Below are 19,228 nucleotides of genomic sequence, written 5' to 3' on the forward strand. Positions count from 1 at the left end.
TCCCAGAGCGAGGCGGCGCAGGTACCTATATTTCGATCGCGTCCGGGTTTTGGGTACCCGTCGCCGGGTTATCGTATCCGTGAAACATGGTGATGGTTTTCGAACCCGTTTAGAATAAGATCCATGTGTCTGTGTCAAATCGCTGTCTTATACGAGTACATAGATCGGCGTGTAACACGATTATAGGAGAGCCCTGTTTATTAAAACTTGTAAAATTAATTATTTTACTCTACTACTTCTCTGATGCTTCATATAATAGTTCTTACGAACAGATACTTATCTCTCAAAGAAAGTCAAATACCTACCGTTTTGATACCTACACAAAAATACAATGGAGTGACCTTCAACGCGCCGCTCCCCGCACCGCGCGCGCCGACACAACGCTAGGGTTGCCGACGCTTCTTCAAATACTTAGGTGTCTTAGGTAGATATCTAACTATAAATGTGTTGTAAAAACATCTTTAAAACAATTTAATAGTACCTACGTAGCTTGTAACTATCGTAAAAATAATATAACAGTAGGTGTAAGTACCTATATCGAAAATGTTTACTTACTTTTCCTCATCTGCCGAAAGAGGAAAAAATTATATTTTGTTGTTTCTGCATCTATCCTCACTACAAGCTCTGTTATTTGTTTGTTTCGAAGACATTTTTTTGGCATAGCGCGCGGTGACGTGCGTGCGTTAGCGCGTGTGGCAACCAACTAGCTGGCTTTTGTACCGCCGGCGGGACGAGAATCGTAGGTATAAATCCGAGCTCGTGCGGAGTTCCATAGGCCTGGCTATAGGCACAAAGTTACGCTGGACGGGTCGTCCTAATATTTAGCTTAGTTTTCGGCAAAGTCCTAAGAAATCGCACAGTGTTCTTACCTTTCTTTTTTTTTCAGGCGCCGTCAGCAGCTCTGTATGAATACGAGTACAAGAGAAGAATATGGCGTCCGCTGCCCTCCGCGCCCACACCTAGATATCTACATTCCGCCATTATATTATCGCCAGGTTTGTTAAATGTTTAAACATAAATATGTACTCGTCACCTCCTCGTCATCATCGTCTTAGGACTCTCCCGGATGTATCCCAAAAATCCCCATATTTAGAGCAAACTAATTTTTAGGGTTCCATACCCAAAGGGTAAAAACGGAACCCTATTACTATGACTCCGCTGTCCGTCTGTCTGTCTGTCACCAGGCTGTATCTCATGAACCGTGATAGCTAGACAGTTGAAATTTTCACAGATGATGTATTTCTGTTGCCGCTAATACAAATACTAAAAACAGAATAATATAAATATTTAAATGGGGCCCCATACAACAAACGTGATTTTTTTGCTGTTTTTTTTCGTAATTGTACGGAACCCTTCGTGCGCGAGTCCGACTCGCACTTGGCCGGTTTTTTATGAAAATAACTCATATGACCCTGAGGAAAAACTAGGCCTTATTAGGATTAGTTGGTCTGCTCGTGATATTTTCCTTTACCTAAAAGCGAGTGATAAATTTTATATACGTATATACGCTTTATAACTAGAACTAAACTATCCGTGCTTCATATCACACATTTACTACTTTTAAACTGACTTGAGTTTTATTGTAAGAGGAAAAGTTCTTAAGTAACATTTGGACATTTCAAAAAATTATAACTGTATTTATTCGGTTGGGTTGCATTTAAAAAAATATATATTTTAAGGTTACGGCAAAGGTTTTTTTTGTGTATAAAGATGTAAATGAAAAAGAAAAGATATCGTTTTGTTATCGTTGCTTGGGCACCTGCTACGACATGACGAATTTATCAAAAACATAATTGAAGGGACAGTTGAGGCAAGGAGATGGAGGGGGAGACCAAGGAGAACATACATAGATCAAGTAAAGAAAAAACTCAACGTCGTGTCGTATCAGGCTGTCAAGGAGAAGGCAGAGGACCGACACATAGAAATCGCTCCACCAACAAGAGTATAACTCTTAAATATATGATGATGATGATCGTAATGTTATGTTATATTGTTTGTTTGCAGGTATTATGCTAGTGTTCGGCGGTAACGCTCACAACGACAGTGCAGCGGCCGCGGTTAGTAATCCTGCTGGCTCCCAGTGCTACTCGGCCGGCGCCCTATTGTATGATATAAGGTACCTATTCAAAAACTTGGAAATAACCATATATTTCGAAATAATTTATACTCTAAATGTAGGACCCAGTTGTGTTTTTAGTACGACTTCGTATTATTAGATTGCCCAATTAGAAGTGAAATAATTATCAAAGAACGAAAAAATACCGATTTCGTTCCCATACAAAAAATACCGGTATCCGATCCCTGGTTCAATCTTTACGTTTTTTAAATTTTTATGGTTATTTAGGTGTGTAAATTATATATAGTAATTTTCGACATCCACTTGAATATTAAACTAGTTTGTAAGAATAAAAAATATTATTTTTAGTTTTTAGACTCAAATCTACAAAATGATAGATAAAATGTACATACATTATATTGGGGCATGTATATCAGCCGTGCTAGCACATGATTGGCGCGTTAGTATCTCGTGGTGAGATAGACTACCCGTCCGCTTTTATTAACATAGTTAGAAAAAGACGGGTAGTAATCTATCCAGCGAGGCCTACTGCATGCAATAGGGTAGTTGACAATTTTATTTTTATGGTATCAGTCGATTAGGTTTGTTTTGAGGATCAAATGTTTGTATGGGACCCATTGTTTTAAGGCAATACAAAAGTCACAAATTATGGTCAAAATCTGGCATCGCCACTTTACTGAGCAAGCGCTCTAAACACAAATGGCAACACATCGTGACGTCACTGTGTTACTTTGCTTAGAAGCCTAAGCCTTTCCGTTGTATGCGATAGATGCGTTTATGTATAGTGTTGCTTTACATATTTTTTTTAAATAAAATGTAAAGAATCGAATGGTACCGTTATTTTTTTTATTTGAAAGTTTAAAAAAAGTTTTTTTTTTTCGAAACAGGTCTTGCATTTTTTTATTATTCCCATATATTTTTTTCTATCTATATAACTAGATTTCGTTATAAAACTCAACATGTGTCAACTACCCTATTACATGAGTTTTTAATAGGAATTACCTGCCTTGATCTATGAGACGGCCTAGCTTCGGCTCTCCCACTCGCCGTCGGGCGTCGGGCGGCAATCTCCCTCGCCCGTAATGCGGTGTGGTGTGTTGTTGCAGGTGCGAGACGTGGCGCACGGTGCCGACGCCGGCGGGCGCGGCGCGGGCGGCGCACGCGGCCGCGCTGCTGCCCGGCGCGCTGCGGCCCACGGCCATCGTCTACGGCGGGTAAGCTTATTAGGCTTTTTCCACTCTCCACTCAGCTTAATGTCAAGATACCACTTGAGGATCTCGACGCTGGTCTTCCGTGGAAACCCTTCCGAGAGAGCGCAACTACACGCTGAAGTACATAACATTTTATATTTTATTTTATTTAAGTGCAAAGTTTCAAGTAAATTAAATAAGGCATAATTATTATTATTCAATTCAATTCAATTCAATTATTTATTTAATTCGAATCATTTTGGTCCATATAGTGTTAGTAAATACAACAAAACTTAGAATGAAATAAGGTTAGTGACATGCAATTACAATTCACAAAACACACACATAAATTATAAAATAAAATACAATAACAGCTAGAATAAAATCTAGGCAATCTAGATGCACCATTTCTCAACATCTGTTGCGGCCACGTGTAGACTGTTCCAGTGTTTGAGTAATGGTGCATCTATCTTACCTGCCAACGTTTTCAGGATACTATTGTAACCGCCACACAGTCTCCGCATAAGTGACGCCGATCTGTTGCGTATAATCGCAAAAAAGTCGTCCGTGTGCGCCTCCGCGAACATTCCGGACGCGCTACAGTGACGCGGCAGTCCCATCAGCATCCTGAAAACGTTATTGTACTGTATTCGTAGAGCATTGTACGCTCGCTGCGTATAGCCGGCCCACAGGCTGCAGGTATAAAAAGATTGGCAGAATGCCTTAAACAGTCTTTTTCACGTCTTTATTACACCTAGCAAACCTGCGCGCCAGCATATTTCCGCGCACGGCCAACGCTCTACGCTTCCTCTCTATGTCGAGGTCATCCTTGAGGTCCTCGGTAACCAAGGTATTTGAACGTTTTAGTGACCTTGAGAAGTTCCCCTCCCAAGGTCACAGGGGGGTATTGTTTTGTAAGATTTTCTTCCTGCTTTGAAAACAAGTACCTCGCTCTTTTTCCCATTGTACCTTAGCCCATGTTTTACCGAGTACCTCTCACATATGTCCAGCAACTCTTGAAGTGCACTTATGGATGGGCTCAACAACACCATGTCATCAGCATAACTGATGTTATTTATGGATTTGCCATCTACGGAGCATCCGACATATGCATTGTTGAGCTCATCCATAAGCTGGTTCACATAGAGATTAAACAACCTAGGAGATTATTAAATTAAAAACTACAATAACAGATAACGGTACCGAAACAATTTTCGAACTGTCAAAACGATTTTGCTACTATGGAATTTATATGAAACACTAGCATGTGACGTCACAATCAAATTACCTACTCTTTATAGTTTTATATCTATTAATCTTCTGGTGCGTTATTTCATGCATGGTGTAAAATAATTTATTTTAAATACAGTCAAATACCCTATTATAGAGTAGAGGGAGATCGACATGGCGCAAGGGTTGGATTAATTAGTTCTATGCATTTTTTATATTTTTGTAATCATAATTTATATCGTTTGAACGCCGGAAAAAATAAAAATACTTTTGTACACCTTCGTATTCATTATTATTTTTTTAAATATTTAAGATGTTGATAATTTTTGAGCGGTTGAAACGCTCATAATTATTTGGCGCGAATTCGACAGAGCGTGATGACGTCACACGTTGGACGGTCCAACTGACGTTTGCTACTAATGACACTTATGTGAACTAATCTGTCGAACGCGTGACGTCACGTGACGTTTAGCGCGTTTCACTCACTAGCAAAAATGTACGCATCCATAATTGTGACGTTTTCAACCAAAAGGTACCACATTGTCGCTTGTGGATAAGGTTGATTTCGAATTGAAGCTATATGGAAATAGCACCTTATTGACAACCGGTAATAAGTACCCTTTTGGTTGAAAATGGCACAATTACTGTCCACCTACATTTGTGCAAATAAACATATCTTAATCTTTTATCTTTATCTTTAGCTTTTCGCGGGCAAATTTTTGTATTTTTTACTTTTTATTTTAAGCAATTAAATGTTAATTTAATAACGAAAATGCATTTGCAACATGATATAACGGTAACAAACATCCGAATAAAAAATTTCGTTCAAATATGAACTTCATGCAGAACCGATTTGATTGTTCTTCAAACTATTCCCATAAATAAATTATTATTGTTATTACAGTTTCGATGGCCGCCTCCGTTCAGACGCGCTTCTATTCGAAGCGGGCTCTCCTTGTTCGTCACACACGAACGAGGTAGCGTGCGTGCTGGACGCGCAGCATTCGTGCCGCGCATGCGCGTGGAACTCGCACGAACGCATATGCGTGTCGGTAAGTGTGACTTTTTTTTTTTAATCCAAAACAATCTTAAAATACTATGTACATTTGGAAACGGCGAGCGAAAACCGCGTACGGTTTATCTGCCGCCATTGTCGCTCGTTTACATTCCGGTTATCCGGTTAGGTATCTATCTAAAAGCTAAATTTAATATTAAGGAAATTCTGGTAAGTGATCAGCATTACATACTACTCTGTATTACTCTTCAAGGCGGGCTCGCTTGTTCGTCCCACGCGAACGAGGTAGCGTGCGTGGCGAACGCGCAGCTTGCGTGCCGCGCGTGTGCGTGGAACCCGCACGAACGCGTATGCGTACGATAACAACAATCATACTACTTGGTATAATAACTCTTCGGTTCGTCTCTTTATTTTCTTTTTTTGTAATGTTTTGTATACAGGAAGATCGATCCAAATGAGTCAATGGGGAGAAGTCTGAAACTATGAGAGATGGCGACATCTGTTCTTAGGAACCATGGCTTCGATTTTAGATTTAATAATAATGGCATTCATTTTTTTATATATATTTCATACATAACCTTATACTTACAGGATCAATTATACAAACAAATACTACACGCGATTACATAAAGAATATTGACCAGGTTCGATTCCCGGTTATGTATGAGAGTTAAAAAAAATAGTTTGAATGTCATTATTATTAAATATAAAATCGATGCCATGGTTCCTAAGAACAGATTTCGCCATCTCTCATAGTTTCTGATTTCTCCATACGGACCCATTTTGATTGATCACCCTGTATAAAACTGTATTTTGACAGTTGGAGACGGCTGGCTGGAATCAGTCGTTCGACGGGACGGTGAAGGCCTGCGCCAGCGAACCTGTGAGAGGTATAGTGGTACATACAATTGTAGAAATGAAACTAAAGGCAACATCATTTGACTTGTCACAACAATATTTTTTATGACATTTCTATGTAAATAATGATTTTATTTTATTATTATTTTACGAAGAAAAGAAATAGTAAGCATCAAATTCAATAAAACAAAATGTAAATCAACTCTGAAGATAACATATAACGTGTTTTAAAAGCGGTTGGCCTAAAATTTCATGTTGGTGGATCGTGATCAGAATTCAAGATGTTTATGAATGATCTGCTGTTATGACGGGCATGTGTCTCTTAAAAGATAACTTCATATTGATAAATCAAGGCATATTTTATCTATTGTAAATTTTCGAGTTAAGATGTAAATATACGTTATAAATGACAAACAACAAGCGTAAAGGACGCACTTATGCAGAAGGAGATGGATGTATGGATGTTGCCTGTTGAAACTCAGTGGCGCCCTCAATACAAATCCTACAATTTCTTGTCTTGACTGTACTGTAAACAATATTAGTTTGAATAATCAACACTATAAATTCGGAAATGTTTCGACTGACGCATGCATAAGCCATGTCACTAGTAGAATCATTTAAAAAGGAGATACAGTACCGGCCAATAATATATCACCTTTGAGTGTTTTTGTAAGAGCTTGTATAGAGTAAACAATATAGGTAAGTTTTTAGATTGCATATTTTACTAGTCATTTTATACAAATGATGAATACTGCAATGAAATACTGATGATACTAATGAAGTAAAAAAATGAAGTTGACAATACATTAAAAAAAACTTCTATGAAAAAACCATTATATGAGACCAATTTTTCTCATCGCCCGTACAAAGGAATATTACTAGACTACCTAAAGCAGTGAGGTGGAAGTCACTCACAAATATATTAAAAAAATTATACTGTAAAAACATGGAGGTGATATATTTTTGGCTGGTACTGTATGTAGTATAGTAAGGAAATGTTTATTACATAATGTTTTTATTTTCAGATATTCGCCGCTGCCGCTTAGCCAATAGTTGTGCGGCGTGTACGGCCGCTAAATGCGCGTGGTGCGGCTCCTGTCAGCCAGAACCCCAGCTCTGCAGCCGACTCTGGCCTAAGGTACCAAAACATTCATAGAGGTACTATTTATAATATAGAGATGAAATGCGCCCCTCCCCCATTTGACCGAAGGGCTCATCCATTGATTACATCACACGTTTAGGGGGGGGGAGGTGGTCAAGAAAATGTGACATGTTGTGACAAGGGGGAGGGGGGAGTCACAAACTTTGTGACGTCACTTTAACTACATCTGTAACCGAAAATGATTTTGATTTTTTTTATTCACTGTTAACAGTTAAATAACTAGTTTTTTGTGTATTTTTATTCCTCTTCGGCTTCGTGTTATAAATTTCTAACATGGCTTATATGTCAAAGTTGTTTATTTTTTGGTAAAATAATTAAAACTAATTGAAATTGTTGATTTAGTTGAAAACAAAATTGCCAAAAATGTGTGACGTCAAACCAGCTGGGAAAGGGTTAGCCAAATGTGACCCGGTGTGACAAGGAGGGGGGAAGGGGTCAAAAAATCTTCAAATTCGTGTGATGTAATTAATGGATGACCCCGAACGAGATGCTCTTATGGAACTTTCAGTAGCAGAATAAGCGCTATTCTTGTTTGATCTTGTCATAGTCTCTCACTTTTCCTTTCCATCTACTTCTAAAAAGTGTCGTAGATATTTTTTGCTGCCTACCGTTTTTATGGTAAGATATAATGAACCCGATCAAATTACGTAGGTTGTTTTTGGTATGTTGTTAGGAATGTTAAAACGTGTTTTTAATTTTGTCGCATTGCGTATGTTCTGTTCCTCAAGGGCGCACGCGTATGCCACATCTATATCTATGGAAACTTAAGAATTCTTGGTCGAAGTCGAGTTTGATGTATATTTTATGTGTTGATCGATTATTTATGATAAATTGACAATTCAATTACTCGACTGACTTAATTAACCACAAACCTTTTTATTGTGTCAACAGATGGCGCTGATGGTGGACGAGTGCGCAAGCACAGGGGAATTGGCCAGAGATGCTTGCGCGCGGTACCACTCTTGCGCCGCGTGCCACGCGCACCAGCAACACCACCACCATTTATCTGTACATGCGGTAAGTATAGCCCTGTACCGCCCCGTCTTCAACAGGTGCCTCTGAAGCCCACAGCCTCATGCCGCATTAGGTTCCCAGTAGATGGCGCTGATGGGGGACGAGTGTGCCCAAGTGGGCGAAAGTGCGTCTGCTGGGCATTTAAAGGTATCTCTGGCAATCCTTAAGGCGGTTCCCTGAGCCATAAGGCGAAAAATCTCCTTATATGATGAGGTTTTTCTAAGACGCGTTGATATTCTTAGACGTGGAAAAAATATATGTAGTTCTTGACTATATTATCTTTAATTTAAGATTTCATCATATATCTCGTCACACATGTGGTGCGGCATGAAGTGGTAGAAATTAAATAAAATTAATAAAAATAAAAAAAAAATCTCCGTACTAAATTATTGCCATCTTCTTCTTTAAATCACATTTAGAAACGGGTCTATCGCGAATTTATTTTGTTACCTTTATTTACCGCCGTTTCGACACAGGTTTCACTGGTCGTGGTCGCGGCTAAATAAAGGTAACAAAATAAATTCGCGATAGACCCGTTTCTAAATGTGATTTAATATGTGTTTAAACCGCGAAAGTTTTAAATGTTACATCTTCTTCTTATTAATTTTCTGCAATTTCTTGTCGGACTATATGTACAATATGCATGTATTGTTTGTCATTTGTACTTAGTAATAAGTTTTTATTAATAGTCGTTTACATATAGGAAACTATAGGTCTATTGCCAGAAAAATGTTACTTTAAATACTCATCTGTTTTATAAGACTGTTTGTTTCTTAATAAATAATACTAAAAATAATAATAATAAAAAAAAAATAACATAGCTTCCGATACATGAATTAAAACACTTCGCTCAATACAATTAATTCCCAAAGTAACCTCTAACTCGGACTTTTAATCAAACTTTACCCGGTTATTTATTATGTGATACTATAAACAAAAAAAGAAGAAAAACAATCTTAACTTAAATAGTAATTTCATAGCTTTCGAATTTCGATATTGTAAGGTAACGTTTTTAAAATAAATAAAAATCGACAAAATTCGATCAAAATTGACACTTGGCGCGCATGATCTTTCCCGTTCTTTCTTGCGAAATTTGACAGTGACAGCGACAAACCGATGGAACGGCCTTAAGTAGGAGGAGTCTCATCTTTGTATCAGATGACGTAAATTTCACTTTTTTCGTAACCGGAAGTGGCCCTTTATTTCGTGCTTTCGGCCAATTCAATTTTTTTTTACTATTTTTTTCCAAACTTAGCATCACTTGCACAAACGTGTGCCATGGGGCTTATTCTTGTATCAGATGACGTAGTAGATCATACGGTCCCCGCCCGTACTATAATACTAACTCAATTTAGTTGTAGTATCTTAGTTTTTAGTATTAATAATTTTAGTTTTAATTTTTAGTTAAGAACTTGCTAACAATGCTATGGATCTATGAGTTGTCTGAAAATAAACGCATTTTATTTTTATATTTACATATGAATTCAAACCCCGGTTTGGCGGGAGCAAAAATGCAATGCAATGCACTTCAGCTAGTGCTTAATTAAATATTGACTCTTCTATGGATGTATGAAGCAATTTTTGAATGTTCTTCGTAATTATAAAATATCTAATATTCTTGTTTTCAGAGCTCAGAAGAACGATCATGCTATTGGGACTACGAGTCCATCAAATGCAAGCCGGCTAACTCATCTGACGACATCAGGTTAGTATAGAAGTTAGCTATACAGTTGAAATTTTCACAGCTCATGTATTTCTGTTGCCGCTATAACATCACATACTGAAAAGTACGGAACCTTCGGTGGGCGAGTCCCACTCGCACCTGTCCGGTTTTTTATAATATCATTGACTGAAGTAAATTTTCAGGAGCGTGGCATCAGCCGGCCCGTGCACGGCTCCGTGTGCGACGTTTCACACGTGCTCTAACTGCACATCGGAGGAGTGCATATGGTGCGCTTCTACTGGCCGATGTGTTGATAAGGTGAATAGGCTAGATGACAAATTTTCATTAATGGTTATCAATCGATCAGGTTTATTTTTAGGATCAAATGTCTATATGGGATGTATGGGCATTAAAGCAATACAAAAGTCAGAAGTGATAGTCAAAGTCCTTTTGACTCGACTTTCCCCGATTTGATCAGAGAAAGTCCGCCAAGGTCTAACCCTTCCAACTCCCGATTCTCCTTCTCCCTTATACACTGTCTTTGTTAGCCTTCTTTCTTTCTTTTTCTTTCTTTCTCTCATTCTTTCCACGTGTCCAAACCATCTCAACATACCTTTCTCAATTTTTATTACTATATTTTCGTTCAGTCCACATTTTTCCATTATCAGGGGATTAGGAAGCTGAGAGCAGGGGATTAGGGCATTACGAAGTTCAAGTCGTATAAAAATAGCAGTTTTTAAATATACTTATGAAATTGTCCCAAAGAAGGATGTCGATTTCTATGTTTTCGGGGCCTACTCTTAAGGCGGGATTCCACCAGTGTGCGGCACAAGCATTTTTGTACTGAATTTGCTTGTGCCGAACACTGGTGGAATCCCGCCTTTAGGGTCGGTTGCACCAAACTGTTTGTCATCGTTAAAGAGTTCGCAAAGTTTTATTGTATGGAAAGTTTCATAGTAAACCGCGCCGGGTGACGTTGATCAGTCTGTCAAGTGCGGATGGTGTAACTGTCACTAAGAATAACAGTGCTCTGTGATATGACAATTTAATTTTTAACAATTTTGAATGCTTCACGGTTAGCTTCACTAGACTTATATTGACCGAGATATAGACCGTGATTACCTTTTGTATTGTTTTTCAACTCCCGATATTTCGACGCAGTTTCATGCATCTCGTTCACGGGTAAACTGAAGATAGCGGGTGGGTGTCAAATATCGGAAGTTCAAAAACAATACAAATGTCAAATATCGGAAGTTCAAAAACAATACAAATGACAAATATCGGAAGTTCAAAAACAATACAAATGTCAAATATCGGAAGTTCAAAAACAATACAAATGTCAAATATCGGAAGTTCAAAAACAATACAAAAGGTAATCACGGTCTGTGTCCCGGTCAATATACTAATTTTATTTGTGAGCAGAACGCGTACGGCGCGTCGTTCCCTCTGGGCGGATGCCGGCTGTGGTCGACGTCGAGCGTGTCGGGCGGGTGCGGCGCGGCGGGCGCGGGCGCGGGCGCGCACGCGGGCTGCGCGCGGCACGTGGCGTGCGCGACGTGCCGCGCCGAGCCGGCGTGCGGCTGGTGCGACGACGGCGCGCGCCCGCCCACCGGCCGCGGCGTGTGTCTGCCCGGCGGCGCCCGCCGCCCGCACGAGCCGCACGTCTGCGAGACAACGAGGTCAGTGAATGCGTACGGCGCGTTGTTCCCTCTGGGCGGTTGCCGGCTGCGGTCGACGTCGAGCGTGTCGCGCGGGTGCGGCGCGGCGGGCGCGGGCGCGGGCGCGCACGCGGGCTGCGCGCGGCACGTGGCGTGCGCGACGTGCCGCGCCGAGCCGGCGTGCGGCTGGTGCGACGACGGCGCGCGCCCGCCCACCGGCCGCGGCGTGTGTCTGCCCGGCGGCGCCCGCCGCCCGCACGAGCCGCTCGTCTGCGAGACAACGAGGTCAGTGAATGCGTACGGCGCGTTGTTCCCTCTGGGCGGTTGCCGGCTGCGGTCGACGTCGAGCGTGTCGCGCGGGTGCGGCGCGGCGGGCGCGGGCGCGGGCGCGCACGCGGGCTGCGCGCGGCACGTGGCGTGCGCGACGTGCCGCGCCGAGCCGGCGTGCGGCTGGTGCGACGACGGCGCGCGCCCGCCCACCGGCCGCGGCGTGTGTCTGCCCGGCGGCGCCCGCCGCCCGCACGAGCCGCTCGTCTGCGAGACAACGAGGTCAGTGAATGCGTACGGCGCGTTGTTCCCTCTGGGCGGTTGCCGGCTGCGGTCGACGTCGAGCGTGTCGCGCGGGTGCGGCGCGGCGGGCGCGGGCGCGGGCGCGCACGCGGGCTGCGCGCGGCACGTGGCGTGCGCGACGTGCCGCGCCGAGCCGGCGTGCGGCTGGTGCGACGACGGCGCGCGCCCGCCCACCGGCCGCGGCGTGTGTCTGCCCGGCGGCGCCCGCCGCCCGCACGAGCCGCACGTCTGCGAGACAACGAGGTCAGTGAATGCGTACGGCGCGTTGTTCCCTCTGGGCGGTTGCCGGCTGCGGTCGACGTCGAGCGTGTCGGGCGGGTGCGCCGGCGGGCCCCGCCGGGCAGACACACACCGGTCGCGGGGTGTGTCTGCCTGGTGGCGCCCGCCGCCCGCATGTCTGCGAGACTTCGAGGTTAGTATTGATTACAACTTACACTTTTTCTGCGGTTACCGCGATAGTTACTTATCCCTTGAAGTGGCAGGAACCGCCTCGCGGACAACGTCATTTAAATTTGGAATTTAATTAATTAAAATAAAATCGAAATTCCTTCAACTCAAAAATGACGTATGCCACTTGAAATGTTATGATATAAATAAACTAACGGGTCACCCGTTGACCACGAACGCTGTAAAGGGTTCGAAACGTCGGGATGTATTATCAATTCAATAAACGCGATTTAATCCGTTTTCATAGTTTTATTGACACTTTTTCCTTTGTCCAATTTCTTTATTTCAGTCTCATGCATAAACTTACAGCTAAGTATGCCATAACGCTTAAAGTCAGATCGGGCTAACTGTATGCGGTATAGATAATACATACAATTAGAATTAAACATATTCTATAAAATAAAACATTAAAACAAAACAAAAACAATCAAATAAGGTCTGGTCAAATCAACAAACATCAGACATAAATTAAATTAAACGAAACAGAGGAGAGGATGTCAAACTTAAACACATATACAAAAATGCCATTATTCATCCGTCAAATACACATTAATAAAATTTAAGAATTTCCTAGTGACACCAATACTATCATAGTATACGTCTACGTATACGTATGTGTATTGCGTCTCACATTTTGCTTAATGATAGAGTGAGACACAATGACACCTTCAAATCTTTAGAAAATTCGCGTTTGTACGGTTCAACGGTACACAATTTAATGTTTTTTCTTCCAGGTGGTTCTTCACCGACTGCCCGCGCTGCCAGTGCAACGGGCACTCCACCTGCGACGACACAGAGGGAGACAGATGCATACAGCCCTGCGGCGCTAGAGCAGTAGGGCTGCACTGCGACACATGCGCGCCGGGACACTATGGCGACCCGCTCAACGGAGGCACTTGCAAACGTGAGTACATGCCAGTTTAAACCTTAAATCAATCACGCTAAGACTCATTTTATAACGCAGGAGAGAGCGAGATGCGATCTCATTTCATCTCTGAGCGTTACTGAAGTAACCACACGACAGAGTTTAAACTTAAAATCAATGACATTAAGATTTAGTTTGCAACGCACTACACGCAGCGAACTAATTCCAACTTCCTAAATATGTAAGTATCGTAGAAAAGCTACACAAGCGAGTTTAAACCTTAAATGTATGATGCTAAAGCTCACTTTAAGAGGGAGACAGATGCGTACAGCACTGCGGCGCTAGAGCAGTAGGGCTGCACTGCGAAACTTGGCGACCCGCTGAACGGGGGCACTTGCAAACGTACTCATACAAGCGAGTTTAAACCTTAAATCAATTAGTCTAAGGCGCACTGCAGAAGAAGCGAACGAATTTTATCAATCTGACCCAGGAATTACACAAGCGAGTTTGGAACTTAAATCCATGATGATAGGACAAATTTTGCAACGCAGAAGAATTATGGGAAGAGAACTCATTTCATCTTACTTACTCACTCATTTCGAGGGTTCTGGTTCCCTTGTACATCGCTGAAAATTTTTACTAGATATTTTTATTCGGTTGCTAAAAAATTTTTTATATTCAGATTCAGATGTTTTATTTATAAACATACATTAATAATTCCTCCGATTTAACAATTTTCGCATTTTTGTATTGTTGAATTGATATAACGACTTTACTTTCTATTTTTACATTAATTGATTACCTATATTAAATCCTTCGTCTAATCAATTTTTTATTTCGATTTCACGAAACATGGCTCGCTCTTTATCTAGTCGTTCCTAATGTTTTCTTTCTATCTCTTTCAGCCTGCGAATGCAACGCGCAAGCAGTCGCGTGCGCACCAGATACAGGCCGCTGTTTCTGCAGCACCAAAGGCTTGGCCGGCGAGCGGTGCGACAAATGCGACAATAGTAACCACTATCACGCTGATATGTACAACAAGGGGGCTTGCTATTGTAAGTTTAGTCTTAACATTTACCGATAGAGGGCGCAATTGACACAGGCCGCTGTTTCTGCAGCACCAAAGGCTTAGCCGGCGAGCGGTGCGACAAATGCGACAATAGTAACCACTATCACGCTGATATGTACAACAAGGGCGCTTGCTATTGTAAGTTTAGTCTTAACATTTACCGATAGATGGCGCACTTGACACCGGCCGCTGTTTCTGCAGCACCAAAGGCTTGGCCGGCGAGCAGTGCGACAATAGTAACCACGCTGATATGTAAGTCTAGTGTTGACATTTACCACTAGATGGCGTTGATGGAACGCTATTGTAAGTACTCGGCTAATGGTCCAACAATATCAATAACATCGGTAAAATGTGGCGGTCTCTTTTCTCTTCTTGCTATTGTAAGTTTAATCTTAACATATACCGATAGATAGCGCTGTGTCGGCACTGGAACGCGCTACCGGCTGTTTTTTTTAGTTTTCCGGCAGTAGACCCCACTGCCAAACAACACGGTGAGAAATCACTTACATAAAAAATTAAAAATAAAATAAACCGTGAACCGTGATAATAATAATGATCCCTTGAAGTTTTTGCTGACCCGCATCTCGTCAATTGGGAGCGAGGACCTACCCCCTTATTCATAAAACTTTATGGAGCCGATTAATTAAATTATGTTTTATCCCTTTTTTACAAATACATAAGTCAAAATGACAGATAAAGACAAACGATTCACAGTTAATTCAGGCCAGTAACGCGTTTATGAATTACGCCACTAATCTTTACTCCTTGTTACAGATGACTTAGCAGTAGACTATCAATTCACCTTCAACCTCTCAAAAAAAGAAGACCGTCACCTCTCCGCCATAAACTTCCGGAACGCACCCGTAAAAGCAGATGTGGACGCGGACTTTAGCATAACGTGCTCGGCGCACGCGCGTATGAACCTCACGGTGAGGACGCGCTCCGAGCCGGGGGAGAGGACGCTGTTCGCGCACGTCAACTGCACCAACTTCAGATACAAGTTAGTTATGTGTTTTACATATTTATAGTTCCAGCCTAGCCTAGTAGGCAGTGACCCTGCCTGTGAACAGGAGGTCCCTGATTTGAATCTTGGTAACATGCTCCATGAACATCACGGTGTCAATTGCACCAATTTTAGATACAAGTTAGTTATTATGTGTAACCTATAAATAACCCAATCAAAAAACCAATACCCCGTCCAACAGGTCGGCCTGCGGCATGGACCCCATTACACTGGCGGCGTTACCCCTCCCCACATTACAGTGTGGTTGTTCGCTTTTACCAGGTGTAAAAATGTATTTAGGTTAAGGCAGTAACGGACACTAATAATAGACCTTAGGTATATAATTGAAATATTAAAAGAACAGTATTAAAATTAAAAACTATAAAACACGTTATTCAATTCAATTCAATTATTTCGAAAAAAAAACATATTATTGTTAGTACAAGGCACAGCAAAATTTATAAATCTATGTTAGTGATAAAAATAAAATAAAAACCGGCTTGCGGCGGTGCGTGCGGCCGCACCCAGCGCGCGCACAAAGGCGCGTCCCAGCGCTGTGCCAGCACGTTTAGAATACTGTTTGGGCTGTGGCGAAGACGGTTGATTAATGACGCACACCGTTTTCTAACTATTGCGTCGAAAATATCAGTGTGCGCCTCGGCAAACATAGTTGACGCGCTTCAGTAACGCGGCAGCCCAAACAGCACTCTAAACGCAATCGCGTTATGACTTCGAATCTGCGATACATTACGCAACTCCACAGTGTCAGGGAACCGCCGGAACTCGACACCCTTCCGCCAAAACTCTACCTCTGTGAAGGTCGCTAGACGTTCAGTCGGAACGTTCACCACAAAAGAAAATTCGCATTGTGTTTAGGTAATAATTACAGTATTTTAGTCCAACCTATAATTGACCGTAGACCCTTCCATTACAGATTCGCAAAATCCGACCACGCCTTCGGCGTAGAAGACAACGTGACATTAACCACGTTTTTCGTGTACGTGTACGACTTCCGCCCGCCGCTGTGGATACAGATCTCGTTCTCGCAGTACCCGAAGCTGAATCTGCAGCAGTTCTTCATCACGTTCTCGTCGTGTTTCTTGCTGCTGCTGCTGGTTGCTGCGGCGCTGTGGAAGATTAAACAGGTTTTTGCAATACATGATTTTTTTGCGGAATTTAAAAAAATATCACGATGTAATGTAAAATCTTGGGGAAGGAATCTGGAGAATCTCGATTGACATATGAGTCAGATTTGCCCATTGTGCATTGGGATTGTGCTAATGTTCGTACTCGTATATACATACATTAGCACAATCCCTACATAAAAAGGGCCAAGCGCTTGAAAAATTTTTTTTGATCACTGATTCTGCAATATTATTAAAATTCTTCATTTGCCACAGTATCTTTACAGATGGTAGTTGCAGCGACTAAAGAGGTATTTTGAGTAGATAGTCTACAGTCTACATTAAAATTAAAATAGTATAAAACTTTCCGAAAGAAAAAGCAATAGCCATCGAAAATTTTGAAAAAATACATATTCTTGAATTAGGTATTAAAAAAGTCGGTGGTTAAAATCTACTCGTTCATTTATAATGCTTTTGTTCAGGAATGGTCTCAATAAGGGATGATATTATGGGGATATAAAGTAAAGTAAATTTCCTTTTCTTTTTCAGAAATATGACTTATATAGAAGAAGACAGCGGCTCTTCGTGGAAATGGAGCAGATGGCATCGCGGCCGTTTAGCCAAGTCTGTGTAGAGCTGGAGAAAGGAGGAGCAGGTAACTAGGAGATAATTTTGTTGCTAATTTTATAAAAAAAAAGCATGACGACACAATGGCATAATGAAATAATAATAAAAGCAAAATTAAAATACAATACAAAAAGAATGTCAACAATGATAAAAGAGTTTATAAGATATCAGCAACAAGTTTAACTTGTAACTCTATCAGAAATATCTTTCTATCCTCCGGCCGGAAAGCGTCAACTTTAGGCCCGCTGCGCTAAATGTAGTTGCCGCTTACCAGCCCTGTCGAGCTGAAAAATAGTATATACACCTTGGTCAGTAAATAAGAAAGACTTAGATACTTACATCTTTGTCGACCTCGGCTTATAGAAAAAAAGTAAATGGTACAATTTTAAGTGAAAATGCCCAACTTATGAAACGTTTTGTGCGCGACATTAGCGCGTGCTTTTTCGAATATTGAACGCATTTTTTGTCCCTTTTAGTAGCAACATATCAGAATGTGTCCCGCGAAATGGTAAATGTAACAACTTGTAAAAAACTTGTTTGACAGGCTGCGGCGTCCCAGCACCGGTAGCGCTGGAGCCGTGCCTCGGGTCCCGGGCGGCCGTGCTGTCGCTGCTGGTGCGGCTGCCCACGGGCGGCACGGGCCGGGCGCCGCCGCTGGGCGGGCTGGCCGTGGCCTCCGCGCTCGTCACGCTCGGCCACCACCAGGACCACAAGGCGCGCCGCTGACCGTACGTTACAACATACTACTACTTCTAACTATATCTGTCTCACTCCTGCCCACGGGCGGCACGGGCCGGGCGCCGCCGCTGGGCGGGCTGGCCGTGGCCTCCGCGCTCGTCACGCTCGGCCACCACCAGGACCACAAGGCGCGCCGCTGACCGTACGTTACAACATACTACTACTTCTAACTATATCTGTCTCACTCCTGCCCACGGGCGGCACGGGCCGGGCGCCGCCGCTGGGCGGGCTGGCCGTGGCCTCCGCGCTCGTCACGCTCGGCCACCACCAGGACCACAAGGCGCGCCGCTGACCGTACGTTACAACATACTACTACTTCTAACTATATCTGTCTCACTCCTGCCCACGGGCGGCACGGGCCGGGCGCCGCCGCTGGGCGGGCTGGCCGTGGCCTCCGCGCTCGTCACGCTCGGCCACCACCAGGACCACAAGGCGCGCCGCTGACCGTACGTTACAACATACTACTACTTCTAACTATATCTGTCTCACTCCTGCCCACGGGCGGCACGGGCCGGGCGCCGCCGCTGGGCGGGCTGGCCGTGGCCTCCGCGCTCGTCACGCTCGGCCACCACCAGGACCACAAGGCGCGCCGCTGACCGTACGTTACAACATACTACTACTTCTAACTATATTTGTCTCACTCCTGCCCACGGGCGGCACGGGCCGGGCGCCGCCGCTGGGCGGGCTGGCCGTGGCCTCCGCGCTCGTCACGCTCGGCCACCACCAGGACCACAAGGCGCGCCGCTGACCGTACGTTACAACATACTACTACTTCTAACTATATCTGTCTCACTCCTGCCCACGGGCGGCACGGGCCGGGCGCCGCCGCTGGGCGGACTGGCCGTGGCCTCCGCGCTCGTCACGCTCGGCCACCACCAGGACCACAAGGCGCGCCGCTGACCGTACGTTACAACATAC

The 19,228-nt window shown here is 43.2% G+C and overlaps 1 protein-coding gene across 1 annotated transcript in view; it reads left to right on the forward strand.

Annotated features, from left to right (window-relative positions):
- LOC134750458 (attractin-like protein 1) overlaps positions 1–18,300 on the forward strand; it is a 31,728-nt gene extending 13,428 nt beyond the window's left edge. Inside the window, exons 11-26 of the mRNA XM_063685617.1 lie at positions 887–995; positions 2,005–2,116; positions 3,184–3,291; positions 5,402–5,549; positions 6,333–6,402; positions 7,396–7,508; positions 8,424–8,549; positions 10,175–10,251; positions 10,413–10,527; positions 11,632–11,888; positions 13,619–13,788; positions 14,655–14,804; positions 15,593–15,818; positions 16,756–16,966; positions 17,495–17,600; positions 18,117–18,300. Of these exons, the coding sequence (XP_063541687.1) occupies positions 887–995; positions 2,005–2,116; positions 3,184–3,291; positions 5,402–5,549; positions 6,333–6,402; positions 7,396–7,508; positions 8,424–8,549; positions 10,175–10,251; positions 10,413–10,527; positions 11,632–11,888; positions 13,619–13,788; positions 14,655–14,804; positions 15,593–15,818; positions 16,756–16,966; positions 17,495–17,600; positions 18,117–18,298 (2,280 nt within the window). The 3' untranslated portion in view covers positions 18,299–18,300. The remainder of the gene's footprint in view (positions 1–886; positions 996–2,004; positions 2,117–3,183; positions 3,292–5,401; positions 5,550–6,332; positions 6,403–7,395; positions 7,509–8,423; positions 8,550–10,174; positions 10,252–10,412; positions 10,528–11,631; positions 11,889–13,618; positions 13,789–14,654; positions 14,805–15,592; positions 15,819–16,755; positions 16,967–17,494; positions 17,601–18,116) is intronic.
- The last annotated feature ends 928 nt before the right edge of the window (positions 18,301–19,228 follow it).

Source organism: Cydia strobilella, chromosome 20, assembly GCF_947568885.1.
Source record: "Cydia strobilella chromosome 20, ilCydStro3.1, whole genome shotgun sequence".
In the NCBI taxonomy this organism is placed as follows: domain Eukaryota; kingdom Metazoa; phylum Arthropoda; class Insecta; order Lepidoptera; family Tortricidae; genus Cydia; species Cydia strobilella.